General features: G+C 53.3%; 1 protein-coding gene across 1 annotated transcript; it reads left to right on the plus strand.

The window, feature by feature from the left end:
- Positions 1-9,037: 9,037 nt before the first annotated feature.
- LOC132321040 (outer dense fiber protein 3-like) lies at positions 9,038-12,473 on the plus strand. Its single transcript, XM_059834647.1, has 6 exons — positions 9,038-9,143; positions 9,942-10,142; positions 10,364-10,465; positions 11,179-11,300; positions 11,732-11,872; positions 12,387-12,473. Exons 1-6 carry the CDS (start codon positions 9,038-9,040, stop codon positions 12,471-12,473), a joined length of 759 nt encoding a protein of 252 aa, XP_059690630.1.
- Positions 12,474-16,236: the final 3,763 nt, after the last annotated feature.

Below are 16,236 nucleotides of genomic sequence, written 5' to 3' on the forward strand. Positions count from 1 at the left end.
CCTTCTTCCCGGGCTCAACTTCACTCCCGATTTTTCCTACTTCCTCCCCCCCGAGCGGCGCAGGGGGACGGGGAATGGGGGTTGCGGTCAGTTCACCACACATTGTTTCTGCCGCTCCTTCCTCCTCACACTCTTCCCCTGCTCCAGCGTGGGGTCCCTCCCACAGGAGACAGTTCTCCACGAACTTCTCCAACGTGGGTTCTTCCCACGGGCTGCAGTTCTTCACGAACTGCTCCAGCGTGGGTCTGTTCCACGGGGTGCAGTCCTTCAGGAACAGACTGCTCCAGCGTGGGTCCCCCGCGGGATCACAAGTCCTGCCAGCAAACCTGCTCCAGCGTGGGCTCCTCTCTCCACGGCTCCACAGGTCCTGCCAGGAGCCTGCTCCAGCATGGGCTTCCCACAGGATCACAGCCTCCTTCAGGCATCCCCCTGCTCCAGCGTGGGGTCCTCCACGGGCTGCAGGTGGATATCTGCTCCACCGTGGACCTCCATGGGCTGCAGGGGGACAACCTGCCTCACCATGGTCTTCACCACGGGCTGCAGGGGAATCTCTGCTCCGGCGCCTGGAGCCTCTCCTCCCCCTCCTTCTTCACTGACCTTGGTGTCTGCAGAGTTGTTTCGCTCACATATTCTCACTCCTCTCTTCTCCGGCTGCCGCTTCCCGGTTTTTTCCCCCTTCTTAAATATGTTATCACAGAGGCGCTACCACTGCTGCTGATTAGCTCAGCCTTAGCCAGTGGCAGATCCGTGTTGGAGTCGGCTGGCATTGGCTCTATCAGACATAGGAGAAGCTTCTAGCAGCTTCTCACAGAAGACACCCCTGTAGCCCCCCTGCTACCAAAGCGCTGCCATGCAAACACAATACAATTAGCAGGGGCCAGTGGATCCAGTTTGGACTGGGAATGATCCCAGTCTGTCCTGGGAGGAAGCCAGGGTATGCACTTTGGACTGGGACAGGGCCCAGTCTGTCCTGGGAGGGGCCAGTGGATCCAGTTTGGACTGGGAATGATCCCAGTCTGTCCTGGGAGGGGGCCAGGGGAACCAGTGTGACGTGGGAATGATTCCAAACTGTCCTGGGAGGGGGCCAGGGGATCCATTTTGGACTGGGAATGATCCGTGTCTGTCCTCGGTGAGGACAGGGGATCCAGTTTGGACTGGGACAGGGCCCACTCTGTCCAGGTAGGGGGCCAGGTAATCCAGTTGGGACTGGGAATGATCCCAGTCTGTCGTGGGAGGGGGCCAGGGGATCCAATCTGGACTGGGTCAGGGCCCAATCTGTCCTGGGAGGGGGCCAGGGGATCCTGTTTGGACTGGGAATGATTCTAGTCCATACTGGGAGGAAGCCAGGGTATGCACTTTGGACTAGGAATGATCCCGGTCTGGACTGGGAGGGGGCTATTGGATCCAGTTTGGACTGGGAATGATCCCACTCTGTACTGGGAGGGTGCCACGGGATCCAGTTTGGACTGGGACAGGGCCCAGTCTGTCCTGGGAGGGGGCAATGGGATTCAGTTTGGACTGGGAATGATCCCAGTCTGTCCTGGAGGCGGCCATGGGATCCAGTTTGGAGTGGGATATAGCCCAGTGTGTCCTGGGAGGGGGCCAGGGGATCCAGTTTGGACTGGGAACGATCCCAGTCTGTCCTGGGAGTGGGCCATGGGATCCAGTTTGGACTGGGACAGGGCCAAGTCTGTACGGGGAAGGGGCCAGGGGATCCAGTTTGGATTGGGACAGGGCCCAGTCTTTCCTGGGATGGGGCCAGGGGATCCAGTTTGGACTGAGACAGGGCCCATTCTGTCCTGGGAGGGGCCAGGGGCTCCAGATGAAACTGGGAATGATTGCAGTCTGTACTGGGAGCAGACCAGGGGCTCCAGTTTGGACTGGGACAGGGCCCAGTCTTTCCTGGGACGGGGCCAGGGGATCCAGTTTGGACTGGGACAGGGCCAAGTCTGTCCTGGGAGGGGGCCAGGGGATCCAGTTTGGACTGGGAATGATCCCAGTCCGGAATGGGAGAGAGGCCAGGGGATCCAGTTAGGACTGGGAATGATCCCACTCTGTACTGGGAGGGGGCCAGGGGATCCAGTTTGGACTGGGAATGATCGCAGTCTGTACTGGGAGGGGCCAGGGGATCCAGTTTGGACTGGGAATGATCCCAATCTGTCCTTGGAGGGGGCCAGGGGATCCAGTTTGCACTGGGACAAGGCCCAGTCTGTCCTTGGACGGGGCCAGGGGATTAAGTTTGGACTGGGACAGGGCCACGTCTGTACTGTGAGGGGGCCAGGGGATCCAGTTTGGACTGGGAATGATCCCACTCTGTCCTGGGAGGGGGCCAGGGGCTCCAGTTTGGACTGGGACAGGGCCCAGTCTGTCCTGGGAGGGGCCATTGGATCCAGTTTGGAGTGGGACAGGGCCCAGTCTGTCGTATGAGGGGGCCAGGGCATCCAGCTTTGACTGGGAATGATCCCAGTCTGTCCTGCGTTTGGGCCAGGGGATCCAGGTTGGACTGGGAATGATCCCAGTCTGTCCTGGGAGGGGGCCAGGGGATCCAGTTTGGACTGGGACAGGGCCCAGTCTGTCCTGGGATGGGGCCAGGGCATCCAGTTTGGACTGGGAATGATCCCACTCTGTACTGGGAGGGGGCCAGGGGATCCAGTTTGGACTGGGAATGATCCCAGTCTGTCCTGGGAGGGGGCCAGGGGATCCAGTTTGGACTGGGAATGATCCCCGTCTGTCCTGGAGGCGGCCATGGGATCCAGTTTGGAGTGGGATATAGCCCAGTGTGTCCTGGGAGGGGGCCAGGGGATCCAGTTTGGAGTGGGGTATAGCCCAGTGTGTTCTCGGAGTGGGCCAGGGGATCCAGTTTGGACTGGGAACGATCCCAGTCTGTCCTGGGAGTGGGCCAGGGGATCCAGTTTGGACTGAGACAGGGCCCATTCTGTCCTGGGAGGGGCCAGGGGCTCCAGATGGAACTGGGAATGATTGCAGTCTGTACTGGGAGGAGACCAGGGGCTCCAGTTTGGACTGGGACAGGGCCCAGTCTGTCCTGGGACGGGGCCAGGGGATCCAGTTTGTACCGGGACAGGGTCAAGATTGTACGGGGAGGGGGCCAGGGGATCCAGTTTGGACTGGGAATGATCCCGTTCTGGACTGGGAGGGGGCCAGGGGATCCATTTTGGACTGGGAATGATCCCAGTCTGGAATGGGAGAGGGGCCAGGGGATCCAGTTTGGACTGGGAATGATCCCAGTCTGTACTGGGAGGGGCCAGGGGATTCAGTTTGGACTGGGAATGATCCCGTTCTGTCCTGGGAGGGGGCCAAGGGATCCAATTTGGACTGGGAATGATCCCAGCCTGTCCTGGGAGGGGGGTGTAGAGGATCCACTTTGGACTGGGAATGATTCCACTCCATACTGGGGGTGGGGCAGGGGATCCTGTTTGGACTGGTAATGATCCCAGTCTGTACTGGGAGGTGGCCAGGGGCTCCAGTTTGGACTGGGAATGATCCCAGTCCATACTGGGAGGGGGCCAGGGGATCCAGTTTGGACTGGGAATGATCCCAGTCTGTCCAGGGAGGGGGCCAGGGCATCCAGTTCTGACTGGGACAGGGCCCAGTCTGTACTGGCAGATGACACGCGGAAACAAACTTCACAACTCACACAGAGTTATAAAGCTGACATTGGTTTATTGCGGCGCCGGGTGCAAGGGGATTTCTCCTCCTAACATGCACACCGGGTTAAAATCATGACAGGTATTTAAAACAGTTAACAAAGTTAGTTACGCCTCCTGCTTCTACCCCTTAATTAACTCTTGGTTAATACTTTTCTTACTTCATCATAAAGTTACAGTTCTCTTTTAATTCACCACATATGCTCAGAGAGTAGGGGGCTAAATTGGGTTGGGGCTTTTCTAGCTGGGAGGTGTGTTCCTTAGCATTAGAATGAGAATATAATGAGACGAGTTAACTCTAGGGCACTATTTTGGCAGTCTTTTCTATATTTCTACGATTCGTCCTTGTGCTAATCATTATTGCTAGTTAGCAGAGAGTCAGTGAAGACAATCTTTATCAGCAGAGAGTCAGTGCAGACAGTCTTTATCTCTAATATGTCTAAGTACCGGGTGCAGTTGTTACAAAGTATCTTCTCTACACTTTTCTTTCTTACTTTTACCCCTTGTTTCTCAAAATGCCCTGTAATACAGGATATAAGTATAGGCTGTTCTATACCTTCAGAGCTGTAGGCTGTAGACGAGATAGATATGGGCCATGGGTAGAGTTCCTGTTTGCTAATTGTAATTTCTTTTCGTATGCTAAAACAGGCAAGCAATGGGACAGCAGTGTAGTCCTCCTACTGAGAAGCTGGGCCCAGTCTAGAATGACAAGAAGCCCACCCTGACTGATATGGTAGGAAGGGAGACAGAAAAGGAGCGCGGCCAGGAGAGCTGTTAAAGTAGCAGCTGAAAGCTGGTCGCTGCTGCATACAAGGTGGGAAAGTGTGGGCTGGAGAGCCGGAGGGCTCTGCTGCTAATGCTGGCAACAGGTAAGCAGCAGGTCCTCTTCAGAGAAGGTGACATGCATTGGACTCTCTCAAAAGGGCCTTTGTACCTCCTGATAACTGGGGCCCTGTGACAGTGATGGTAAGGTCGTCAGCCTGCAGCTCTGCAGCAGTTAAAACTACCGCTGAAATAATTCTGATGGCGGATGCTGTTCTGTGTGTTTTGTTTTGGGTAGTCATTTCATTGAGCTAGAATTATTTCTTTGCGATTAGGTGACGGGGATCTTCTTGCCCTGATCGTCTCTTTCTGGAGTGCGTCCTGACATCCGCTGTCATCCAGAGGTTTCCCCTGTGTGGCCAAGAGGAGCGACGGTTGTGATGTGGACTGCTGTGAGTAACGACTTCAGCACTAGGCTTGGATTTTCTGAATTGCTGAAGAGAGCCAGACATGGCAGGTGCTCCATCCCTGAGTTTTGATGTGCTTAAAATATAGAGGGAATATGGGGATGATTTGTCTTCTGCTCCCTCCTCCTCTTCCTGTTGCCTCTTGCTGCCTCCTCATCTTCCTCTTTCCTTATTTTGCCTCCTGTGTCCTCCTCTTCTTCCTCCTCCAGTTACTTCCTGTTGTGTCTATGCCTCCTCTTCCTCCTCCTCATCTTGCTACCTGTTGCCTCCTGTCACCGCTTCCTCCTCCTCCTGTTTTCTCCTGTTGCCTCCTCTTCTTTCTCCTCCTCCTCTTCTCCCGTCTCTTACCATTGCCTCCTGTTGCCTCCTCCTCTTCCTCCTTTTGCCTCCTGTGGCCTCCTCTTTTCTCCTCCTCCTTCTCCTCCTGTTGCCTCCGGTTTCCTTCTGTTTCCTTCTCCTACTCTTCCTCCTCCTCCTCCTGTTGCCTCCTCACCCTCTTCCTTCTGCTGTTTCCTCATGCTGAATCCTCCTTCTCCTCCTTTGTCCTCCTGTTGTATCCTGTTGCCTTCTCCTGTGGCCTCCTACTGCCTCCTCTTCCTCCTCCTCCTCTTTCCTCTTGTTGCTTCCTCTTGCCTCCTGTTGCCTCCTCCTCCTCCTCATCCTATTTTCTCCTGTTGCCTCATGTTTCTTCCTCCTCCTATTGCTTCCTCCTCATCGCCACCCTTCTTCTCCTGTAGCCTCCTTCCTCTTGTTTCTTCTTGTGGACTCCCCTACCTTTTGCATCCTGTTGCCTTCTCTTGCCTCCCCTCGCCTCCTCTTCTCTCCTCTTCCCACCTCCTCTGCTTGCCTCCTGTTGCCTCTTCCTCCATCTTTTGTCTCCTGGTCCCTTCCTCTTCTCTTGCGTTCTTTTGCCTCCTTCTTATTGTGGCCTCCTCTTGCCTCCTCCTCTTGTTGCCACATGTTGCTTCCTGTTCCCTCCTCCTCCTCCTCCTCCTCCTCCTCCTCCTCTTCCTCCTCATGTTGGCACCTGTTGCCTCCTGTTTCCTCTTCCTCCCACTCCTCATGTTGTCTCCTACTGCCTCCTCTTGCCTCCTTTTCCTTGTCCTCCTACTGCCTCCACCTGCGTCCTGTTACATCCTCCTCTACCTTCTCCTTTTGCCTCCTGTTTCCTCCTCCTGCTCCTTCTCCTTTGCCTCCTGTTTCCTCCTCCTCCTGTTGCCTCCTCTTCTTCCTCGTCCTGTTCCCTCCTCCTCCTTCTGTTACCTATAGCTGCCTCCTGTTGCCTTCTGTTGCTTCCTCATCCTCCTCCTCCTCCAGTTGCCTCCTGTTACCTCCTGTTGCCTCATCCTCTTCCTTCCTCTGTGTCCTCCTTTTGCTACCTATTGCCTCCTGTAACCTCTCCTCCTATTGCCTCCTTTTGCCTCCTCCTCCTGTTCCCTCCTTTTGCTTCCCATTTCCTGCTCCTCCTCTTCTTCCTCCTCTTGTTTCTTCCTGTTGCCTCTTTTTTCCTCTTCTTCCTCCTCCTCCTTTTGCCTCCTGTTGCCTCCTGTTTCCTTCTCCTCCCCTTCCTCCTATTGCCTCCTTTTGCCTCCTCATCCTCCTGCTGTTTCCTCATGTTGAAACCACCTCTTGTTGCTCGTTTTGCATTCTTTTGCCTTCTCCTCCTGTGGCCTCCTGTTGCCTCCTCCTTCTCCTTCTCCCTTTTCCTCCTGTAGCCTCCTTTGCCTCCTCCTTCTCTTCCTTCCTGTAGCCTCTGTTTGTTCCTCCTCCTTCTCCTTCTCCCTTTTCCTCCCGTAGCCTCCTTTGCCTTCCTCCTTCTCTTCCTTCCTGTGGCCTCTTGTTTTTCCCTCCTTCTCCTCCTGGCTGCTCATGGCTTGGACAGCCATACTCTTTACTGGGTAAAAAGCTGGCTGGATGGCCTGGCCCAAAGGCTTGTGGGGAATGGAGTTATCTCCAGTGGATGGCCGGTTACAAGTGGTGTTCTCCAGGGCTCAGTATTGGGGCCAGTTCTGTTTAATATCTTTATCAGTGATCTGGATGAGGGGATCGCATGCACCGTCAGTAGGTTTGCAGACGACACCAAGTTGGGCGGGAGTGTTGATCTGCTTGAGGGTGGGAAGGCTCTGCAGAGGGATCTGGACAGGCTGGATCGATGGGCCGAGGCCAATCGTATGAAGTTCAACAAGGCTGAGTGCCAGGTCCTGCACTCGTGTCACAACGACCCCATGCAACGCTACAGGCTTGGGGAAGAGTGGCTGGAAAGCTGCCTGGTGGAAGAGGACTTAGGGGTGTTGATCAACAGCCAGCTGATTATGAGCCAGCAGCGTGCCCAGGTGGCCAAGAAGGCCAATGACATCCTGGCTTGTATCAGAAACAGTGGGGCCAGCAAGACTAGGGAAATGATTGTACCTTTGTATACTCGGCACTGGTGAGGCCGCACCTCGAATACTGTGATTAGCTCTGGGCCACTCGCTCCAAGGCAGGCACTGAGGTGCTAGAGTGAGTCCAAAGAAGGGCAACGAAGCTGGTGAAGGGTCTGGAGAGCAAGTTCTACGAGGAGCGGCTGAGGGAACTGCAGTTCTTTAGTCTGAAGCAAAGGAGGCTCAGGGGAGACCTTATCACTCTCTACAACTACCTGAAAGGAGGTTGTAGCCAGGTGGGTGTCGGTCTCTTTTCCCAGGTAACAAGTGATAGGATGAGAGGAAACGGCCTCAAGTTGTGCCAGGGGAGGTTTAGATTGCATGTTAGGAAAAACTTCTTCACTGAAAGGGTTATCAAGCACTGGAACAGGCTGCCCAGGGAAGTGGTACCTGGAGGTATTTAAAAGAGGTGTAGATGTGGCACTTAGGGACATGGCTTAGTGGTGGACATGGCAGTGTTTATTTGCCATTAGACTGGATGATCTTAAAGGTCTTCTCCAACCTAAATGATTCTGTGATTCTATGATTCTGTACTATCTGAACTGTTGGCAGTACAGAATTAGACAAGTGGACAAACAAAAAGGGTGGAAATGGGGCCAAGCTGACGAGCTCCAAGAACATTACTCTGAGAAAAAGACTTCTTCCTTAGGAAAGTTTTCACATTTTTTTTCTTCCAGATCATCCCATTTGCTGACATCTTCCTCAAACAGTTCCACGCCGTCCAGCACAGCTGCAAGACATCCCTTCATTCCTGCATTTCTCATTGATTCCCATTCCCTATTCACCCTCAATACTCAAGACAGCATCATGCAGGCTGCGAGGAAAAAAATTACCTGCATCCCAGCCAGGCCCAGTACAGAAACCCTTCTGTGCCCTCTCACAATTTTTATTCGTATGAGAAACCCATGTAATATAGGACATGTGACTTCCTGGGGAGAAATGTGAAAACGCTCCTGATCTGTGGCTGGCATCTAGCTTTCCTTGCATAACCAAGAAAGTACACACAAGTCTGCACGGTTTCTTCTGCACCTTGGGAAAGGCCTCTCGTGCCTGTGTTTCCAAGGACAACCTCCTAAAAGTGGCACTGCAGAGGTATTCCTCAGCCTTGGTAACTGAGAGCTGCCAGCAGCAATTTCCTCTTACTAACATCAGGCCCAATTTGCCCTCCCCAAGAAAAAAAGGTAGATTCAGGGACATCTGGAAAATAAGACATGAAATAGAAAATTCCAGGTGCTCAAATGCACATTCATGCTATTACGTGAGCCCAACAGTCTAAGGCTGCTAGATGAAATGCACAAATCACATCAGTTTTTCCCTCCTTGCATGTTTCTGCCATGCAGACCTCATGAAGGTCTAGCCCTGCAAGCTGGACAACCCCAGCTCCTGATCAGCCGTATCACGCAACAGCACGTATGCCAGGCGCCAGGAGCCTGTATGATGTCACAGTGCGTCCCCATGATGAGTGAAGGCCTCTTCCCAAGGCCACCTGGCAGCTGACAGCACAACCTCTCCTGCCCGATCGCTGCCTGCCCTCACCCTCACTGTGCTCTGCGACTGAGAGCTGCAGCAGCCAACGAGCTCGTCCGCACCCAGTCCGATGGCCAAGGCTGAGAAAGGTGACGCGTCGCTGCTCCTCCTGGGGAGGTTTCACACCGGGCCTCTGTCAGAGAAGCCCCTCAACAACTCTCCTGCTCTTGCCATAGGCTTTGTAGCCACCTCCAAGATGGACGGAGCCTGGGTGGGCACCTGGAGACCTCATCGCCCACGCGGCCCCATCATGGCCCAGTTTACCAGCCCAGGACCCAAGTACTCAATCCCCGGGACCACAGGTAAAACCACCATACAAGGGGGGAGCGCCACATCCACTACCTCCAGGGGACAAGTAGCCACTGCCCCATTCCCCTTTGCTCCAATCCTCCATGTTCTCAGCTGCAGCAAGGACACAGGCCTGCCAGAGGAAGCTCAGGCTGCTCATGGGAAAGCCCCGGAGAAGAGCTGCCTGGCTCTGCAAAGCCCAGAGGTGGCCTTAGCAGCCCCTTAACGCCTGAGTGCACAGGAGGAAGCTTGTTCTGTATCTTTGCCACAAACTTGTTGCTCCCACTTCACCCTTTTCTTCTTCTCTTCTCCTCCTCCTCCTCTTCCTCTTTTTCTGCTTCTCCTCCTTCTCTTCTTCTCCTCCTTCATCTTCTCCTCTTGTACTTCATCTTCTCTTCCTGTTCTTCTTCTCCTTCTTTTTCAACTTCTCTGCTTCTTCTCCTTCACTTTCTTCTTCTCCTCCTCTGTCATAGCAGTAAAGTTTCATTTTCTTTTCCATCAGGGCGCTGGGAAAGCAAAACGTCACGGAAGCGATCTTTACGTTTGCTTTAAGTTAACTTAGCAACTATTGTGGGGGTTACTACTTCATAACAATAGCATTTTGGAGATATGCTGATTAATTGCACAGTGCCTACATTGTTCTTGCTGGAGGTCGTTGTACCATTGTATTGGCCTGCTGGTATCCTCCTTGGAGGAAAAAGTCACACAGGAAGGGACTTTCCTGAGGCTGGCAACTCCGACTCCTCCACTTAGAAACTAGCTTTAAATAGGCAGTTGCAGGCAGGTGTCCTTTCACAGGCTTTTCTTCCTAGGTTACCTGGCTCACAATCCCAGCAAAACCAAAGCGCCTGCGTACACGTTTCAAGGGGCCAAACGTCCCGTTGCAGACAGCTGTTCTCCGGGTCCTCGGTACTATGTCCAGCCCTCCATCACCAGAAACGGGAAGTACGTGGCTCCAGCACACCACATGTGCGGACTTCCCAAGATAAAGACCGAGGTCACCCCTGGACCGAGTGAGTACCATTTCTCCAGCACTTCTTTCAGGCAAGACAAGCACTCCTTCCTTTTGCCCTGTGCTACCGGGGTACAAAACCATCAGCTCACGCCCTGAAGGAGCTTCAGAGGTTTCCAGACAGAAAGCAAACAAGGCTGAGACCTCCACCTGACCTTTCCTCTTTGGCTTGAGGAAAAGAGCTCAGCTTCACTGCTTTTCTCCATTTCTCCTCTGCCCTAGGCGACTACTCCACCGACAAGGCCAACAAACACCTCTACAAATGCGCGCCGGCACAGTCCATGGCCTTCCGGCACAAGGCCGTCAAAACCGACCAAACTCCAGGTAGGGGAACTTGGGGAAATACACACACTTGCAGCCTGTGTGTCCTCCCAGGAAAATCTGCTGGACAGCTTATTCAACAGGCCTAGGGAAAAGCCTGCACAGCAGGACGCAACGGCCTCTTGACAAGCTTGCTTGATGTCCCAGACCACCTGTTGCGCTAAAGGGCAAGGCAATTTGGCAGAAAATAAACCCCCTTGCGTTCCAGCTTGTCCTCAGATATCAGAGGGGCTGGGGGCGGCGAGGCTTAGATTCTGAGTGATGCCCAATGCTCTGTGTTACAAGTCCGGTCGCGTTCAATGTATTGAACTCCTACGATTACAGATGCACTCGTAACACCATGCACTTTCAGTCCAGTCGTGTTCCATGACCTAGCATGGCCACACTTAAGGGATTTATGGCGTTCAGTGAGAACTCTCACGGCTAGATTAGTGAATAGTGCCTTTCCGTAAAATGCGAATATAAATCTAATTCCTAAGTTACCTCCAGCAATTATTCCACACCACCAACTTCTCTCATCCCATAGAAGAAGCGGCAACTCAGGCTTGGAGCTGCCAACACACGCCATGTGTGACCGAAGACGAATACATTGGGAGGAGGGGCAAAACATCCTTCCTGCTCCTGGCAGCAGCCTTGACAGGCTGCTCCTCTCCCACCCCAGCGCTGCTGCTCTCCCCGCAGGACTCACACAGGCGTTCTTCCCATTCCCCTTCCAGGTCCTGGCACCTACACCCTGCCTCGGCTGGTGGGACCCAACACAGCCTACACCCACGCCAGCCCGTGCTACTCCATGAAAGGGAAGAGTAAGCACAATGGCTTTGCTGAAGACCTCTCCAAGGTGAGCTATGCTTCTCTGCTCTCTCGCGTCAGCAGCTGAAGCTCAGGTTAGAAGGGCTCCAGCGCCTGCTGCAGCCTCTCTTAACGCGCACTTCCCTGCACCAGCAGCAAAACCCAAGAAGCCTCGGGTCCCCTGGCTCTCCTGCTCTTAACAGCGGGAAAGGGGAGGCTCTGCCGACACCTGCGGTCCCTCGTTTCCTAACACTAACGGTTTTGGTGGGGCAAAGCTCATCGGCACTAATGGGAATCTCCCTCCTCCTCTGGGAAATCTGCCTCTTGGCAGGTTAAATGGAGGTTCCCTTGTTACAATCGCTCCGTGCCTCTCACACCACTTCTCTGGCCAGCCAGCTCAAGTAGCACAGCCCGTGTGGGCACCCAGCAAGAATCAACACCCGCCTTCTGTACCCAACAACCTCCCTGCCTCTCTTACAGACGCCAGGTCCTGCTGCATTCCCCAAGGTGGAACTGGACGTCTACAAAAAAAGGGCTCCCGTGTACACGATGGGAACCAACAGTAGACTCGGAGGCGACAAAACAGTGAAGCCGGGGCCAGCAGACTACCACCCGGGAAAGGTAAGGCAGCCTGCCCACCTCTCCTCCTTCGCTTTGCAACAACCAACCCTTAAGCATCTCCCCCTTCCGACGGGGCTTCTGAGAACTCAAGACCACCTTACTGGAGTGACAAAACACAGGACAGCAGGCCTGCTCCCTGGCCTTGGCCCAAAGCCGAGCAGAGGGAGGCCAAAACCCCCATCTTTGCATCTCCCCTAGCTGAGCCATTCAATGCTGATAGGCGCTCACACATCACAAGCTCTTCAGGAGGACACACCGCCGCAGAAGGGACAAGCAGACCCAAGAGCAGACCTTTCTTATGCACTGGGGATCAGCTGGGAGGGCAGGGGCATCTAGCAAAGTCTGGGTGGAGCTAGAAGGACTCTGGACTTGGAGCCAGTTCCAGTGCCAGCTCAGCTCTGGGCAAATGCACCTACATCAACTTGTTATGCCAGACGGCCTTCTCTGAAGACAAGTCTTCTTAAGAACAAGGCACCACGGTCACCCTATTTTTTCCTCACTTTTCCCCTTCCAGGTGACGCTGATCAAGCCCCAGGCACCTGCTCCCACTTTTGGACTCCGACATTCCCTCTACACAATTCCTCTAATACCTCTGATATGAGACTAATAAAACAACACCCCCCGCAAAGACCTTGTCTGGTCACCTTCAGCTGCAGGGAGAGGGCATGTGCGTGAGTGAGGACGATCAGCTCCCTCCATTTCATGTCTATGCCTCAGCCAAAACATTGCAAGACAAGGACGAGAGGAGAGCACCGAGATCAACAGCATAAGCAAGGCAGAGAGCTCTGACAGCACCGTTTCACCTGACCGAACCTAAACACTGCCCCGTGAAAGCAGTCCAGCCCTTCCCTACATGCTCTCACCCCATGGCCGAGCATCCCGCAGGCACAGGCTTGCCCCCAGGGACACAGCCCATCTTGGCACCCCCCCTTTTCAGTGCACGCAGGTGGCTTCTCTCCAGGGTGGGGCCAGAAACACAGCTGCTCTGCGTGACCTCTTGCCATGGGCTAAATGCCACAGGCAAGTCCCCAAAACACTGACCGTTAAGGAGAAAGAATCCAACAGACAGGATGATGGTTGCGTCCTCCAGGTTGCCTTATAAAAGCTAGCTATCCAGAAAGGAATTGGCAATATGGCAGGATGAAGATGGTACAGCCCCTCTGGGCAACCTGCTTCAATGCTGGGCTGCTCCAAAGGGGAAGAAGGTTTTCCTTACCTCTAGCCTGAAGCTTTCATATTTCAACATCGTCTAGACTATTGTCTGTTTTCCTCAAGCCAAGCACCACAGGGATGAATTTGGATCCATTTTCCTGAAAACCTCTGCCTAGGGACTGGCCAGGCTGCTGGCAGGGTCCCAAAGCCCTCCCATTCTAGAGAATGAAAATGCCCTGTCCTGCAGCATCTCCTTGCAGGGAAGTGCTCCAGGCCCCGAGCATCTTCATGGCCCTCTGCTGATCTTGCTCCCACTTATTAACATCTTTCTTGTACCAGGAGCCCAAAAATTGACCCCGTATTGTGCATGTGGTCTAATGAGTGACGAGTAGGGGGAGATAATCGCTTCCCTCCATCTTTGGGTGAGGCCCCCGTTCATACAGCCCAGGACACTTCTTTGCTACCAGGGCACACTGCTGGAAGGTGTTTTGTCTTCTGTCGCCCAGGAGCATCAGGGTATGTTCCACAGAACTGCATCCCGGTCAGATGATCCCCAGCCCATATCACTGGAGGGGGCCGGTCTGGCCCAGGTGCAGGACCCAGTGCTAGTTCTTGTGGAATTTCAGGAGGTTTGTGGCAAGACATCCCTCCCACCCAGCAGGGCTTCTCTGAATGGCATCCTTAAGGCACAGGAATGCTCCTCCCCATTTGATGACATCAACAGACCTGATGATGGATGCGTCCTCCAGGTCGCCTTATAAAAGTGCACCTTAGAAAGTGCACAGGGCCCAGGAAAGCCTCCTGTGCTGCAGTGGCACCTGCATCTGCAATGTTACTAGGAATGGATCATCCATCTGCAAAGGTATCTGCATCGACATCTGCACCTCCAGGGGTATCTCCTTCTGCGATAGTGTGTTCGCCTGCAGTGCTCTCTCTCTTGGTATTTGCACGCGGAATGGCATCTGCAGTGCCATGGAGGACAGGTGGAAGGTTAGGGGCTTCGAGGGAGGGTGCTAGGGCTTAGGGGTTAGGGGTTTATGTCAGCAGCTTGGGTTCGGGCATCTGGGGAGAGTTTCTGCTTTGGGCTTTGTGCTCAGGGCAGGGCTAGGGTTGAGAGCTCCCCTTTTAGGGTTAGGGATCAGGGTGAGGCTCAGTGTGAGGGTTTGTGATTCTGCTTAGAGCTTCTTGTAATTGATTTGAGCACTGACTAGCTTTGTGGGTTGAGGGGTTGGGTTAGGGCTAGATGTGAGGGCTGCCATTAAGGCTAGAGGTGAGGGCTGCCGTTAAGGCTAGCATTTGAGGGGTAGGGACCTCACAGACAACAAGCAAGTGCTGTCCCTCTCACATGCCTCTCCTTTGGCCTACCCCGTTGTCCCATTTCTCTCTTTGATGTCGCTCACAAGCATCCTCACAATGCTGCTCCTCACCAGCCAGCTTCCTCCAGCAGAAATGACATCACAACCTACTCTCCGGCAATGTCACCTATGCCTTCACCTTCCTCTTGCCTAACCTCTCATCTCATCTCCCTGGCCTTTCCCTTCAGAACCTCACAATCCCTGCCCTGCTTCTAGATCCTGGGAAACATCAGTTAGGCTTAGGAGAGGGGTTGAAGATGAGGGAGGGTGAGGGACAGGATTAGGGAGTTGGGTGAGGGTTTAGGCTTCAGGCATCTGGTGAGGGGTTCAGCTTTGGCATTAGTGTTAGCATGGGATGATCTGTCATTCCCTAACAGCCCTGGAGCACTCCTTATCAGGATCGTAACCCAAGTGGAACGACACCACGGTTACCGAAATGCCATCATTTTACTAATGACTAAAGCCAATCATCTTGCAAACCTACAAACAGCGGTCCCAAGGGAGGCCCTTTGAGCTCTCCTGGACCGCAGTGGGCTGCGACCAGCATCTCCCTCCAAGTGGGACGCCTCTCAGAGTTCGCAAACTCTCCAGTTTGTGAAATTTGGAGGACTGCCACCGAAAGCTGGCGACGAAACCTGGGCTGAAACCCTCCCCTCCTGGAGGCTCAACCCTGGCCCCCTGAGAAATACTGAGACATTTGAAGTGAATATTTCACGGAACTCGAGGGGAATTTTTAACAGGTATACCTTTGTATATGTATCTATAGCTTTATGTCTGTGTGCGTGCGTGCGTGGATCAATCTGTAATCAGGCTATTGTTGTGATTAGCTCGCTTCAGGCTATTGTTGTGATTAGCTCGCTTTGTAAATCCTAAAATTAATCCTTGATTAAGTGCTGCCTAAATCTTATAATTTACCTCAAACAGTGAATGAACCTCAAATTGCTGCTAAATACACATAATCCTTAGATGAAACGCATTGACCAAGTCTGGGACTAGGATTACACCTAGCCGCACCTAGACTGCTCTCTGAGAAGGAGCTTAGAAAGCAAGGGGGTCAATTCCGACCCTCGTGACTCAACGGGAGGAACTCTTCATCCCTTGTACCTTCTCTTTTCCTTTAGAGAGAAAGCGTTGACCAAGCCTTGGAATGAGTCTGGGTTCAGCGGCAGCTAATCTCCTCTTTGAGAAGTTTAGAAAGCAAGGGAGTCCATTCTGAACCTTGTGACTCAATGGGAGGGTCTTCCTTATTCTTTACCCCTTTGTTTCTCCGCTCTCTCCCTCTGTATAAATCATTCTGAGTTGATTCTCATTTGATTTCCCTTTGTATGTTTTAGTAAGTAGTAGAGTGAACCTTGCCATCGAATTCTGTTGAGTCGCATTTTTATAAACTTCTATTAAAATCGCTTTTCCCAGTACCCTTGATGGTGATTCTTTAAGCGGCCTAAACCACTCATTGATGAGAAGCCCTCAGCAGGCCCTACTAAACGTCCAGGACACTTGATTCCTGCTATGGCCTTCCACGCTCAGTGACTTTCCCCTGGGAGATGGTAAGTGTGCAGCAACGGTAATGAGTTTATTCTTGCATCTCAATTTCAGCGTGGTTGCAGAGGGACTTCCAGGAGAGACCATCTTCTAGGAAGGCTTTTGCTAAGTGTGATGACGTTAACAAGCACCTGATGCCACACAGGTTCATTTCTTTCTCAGTCCTAACTCAGGAATGCTTTGAACATTGACTGTAAAATGTTCCCATGCAACACCCCACCTTCATTTGCTAGAGGTGGGCATGGGATGAGGAGGCACAGCCAGCCAGGTAGATGTGACCACAGGTGGATGGGCAAGGAGATCACTAGAGACACT

This window comes from Gavia stellata, unplaced genomic scaffold, assembly GCF_030936135.1.
Source record: "Gavia stellata isolate bGavSte3 unplaced genomic scaffold, bGavSte3.hap2 HAP2_SCAFFOLD_72, whole genome shotgun sequence".
Classification (NCBI taxonomy): domain Eukaryota; kingdom Metazoa; phylum Chordata; class Aves; order Gaviiformes; family Gaviidae; genus Gavia; species Gavia stellata.

What these genes read in the sequence shown, in the direction of transcription:
- LOC132321040 (XM_059834647.1), top strand. Translation starts at nt 9,038, where the DNA reads ATGGACGGAGCCTGGGTGGGCACCTGGAGACCTCATCGCCCACGCGGC. An exon ending in CTCAATCCCCGGGACCACAG is followed by an intron (nt 9,144 to 9,941) that starts GTAAAACCACCA and finishes TTTTCTTCCTAG; the next exon opens with GTTACCTGGCTCACAATCCC. An exon ending in CGAGGTCACCCCTGGACCGA is followed by an intron (nt 10,143 to 10,363) that starts GTGAGTACCATT and finishes CCTCTGCCCTAG; the next exon opens with GCGACTACTCCACCGACAAG.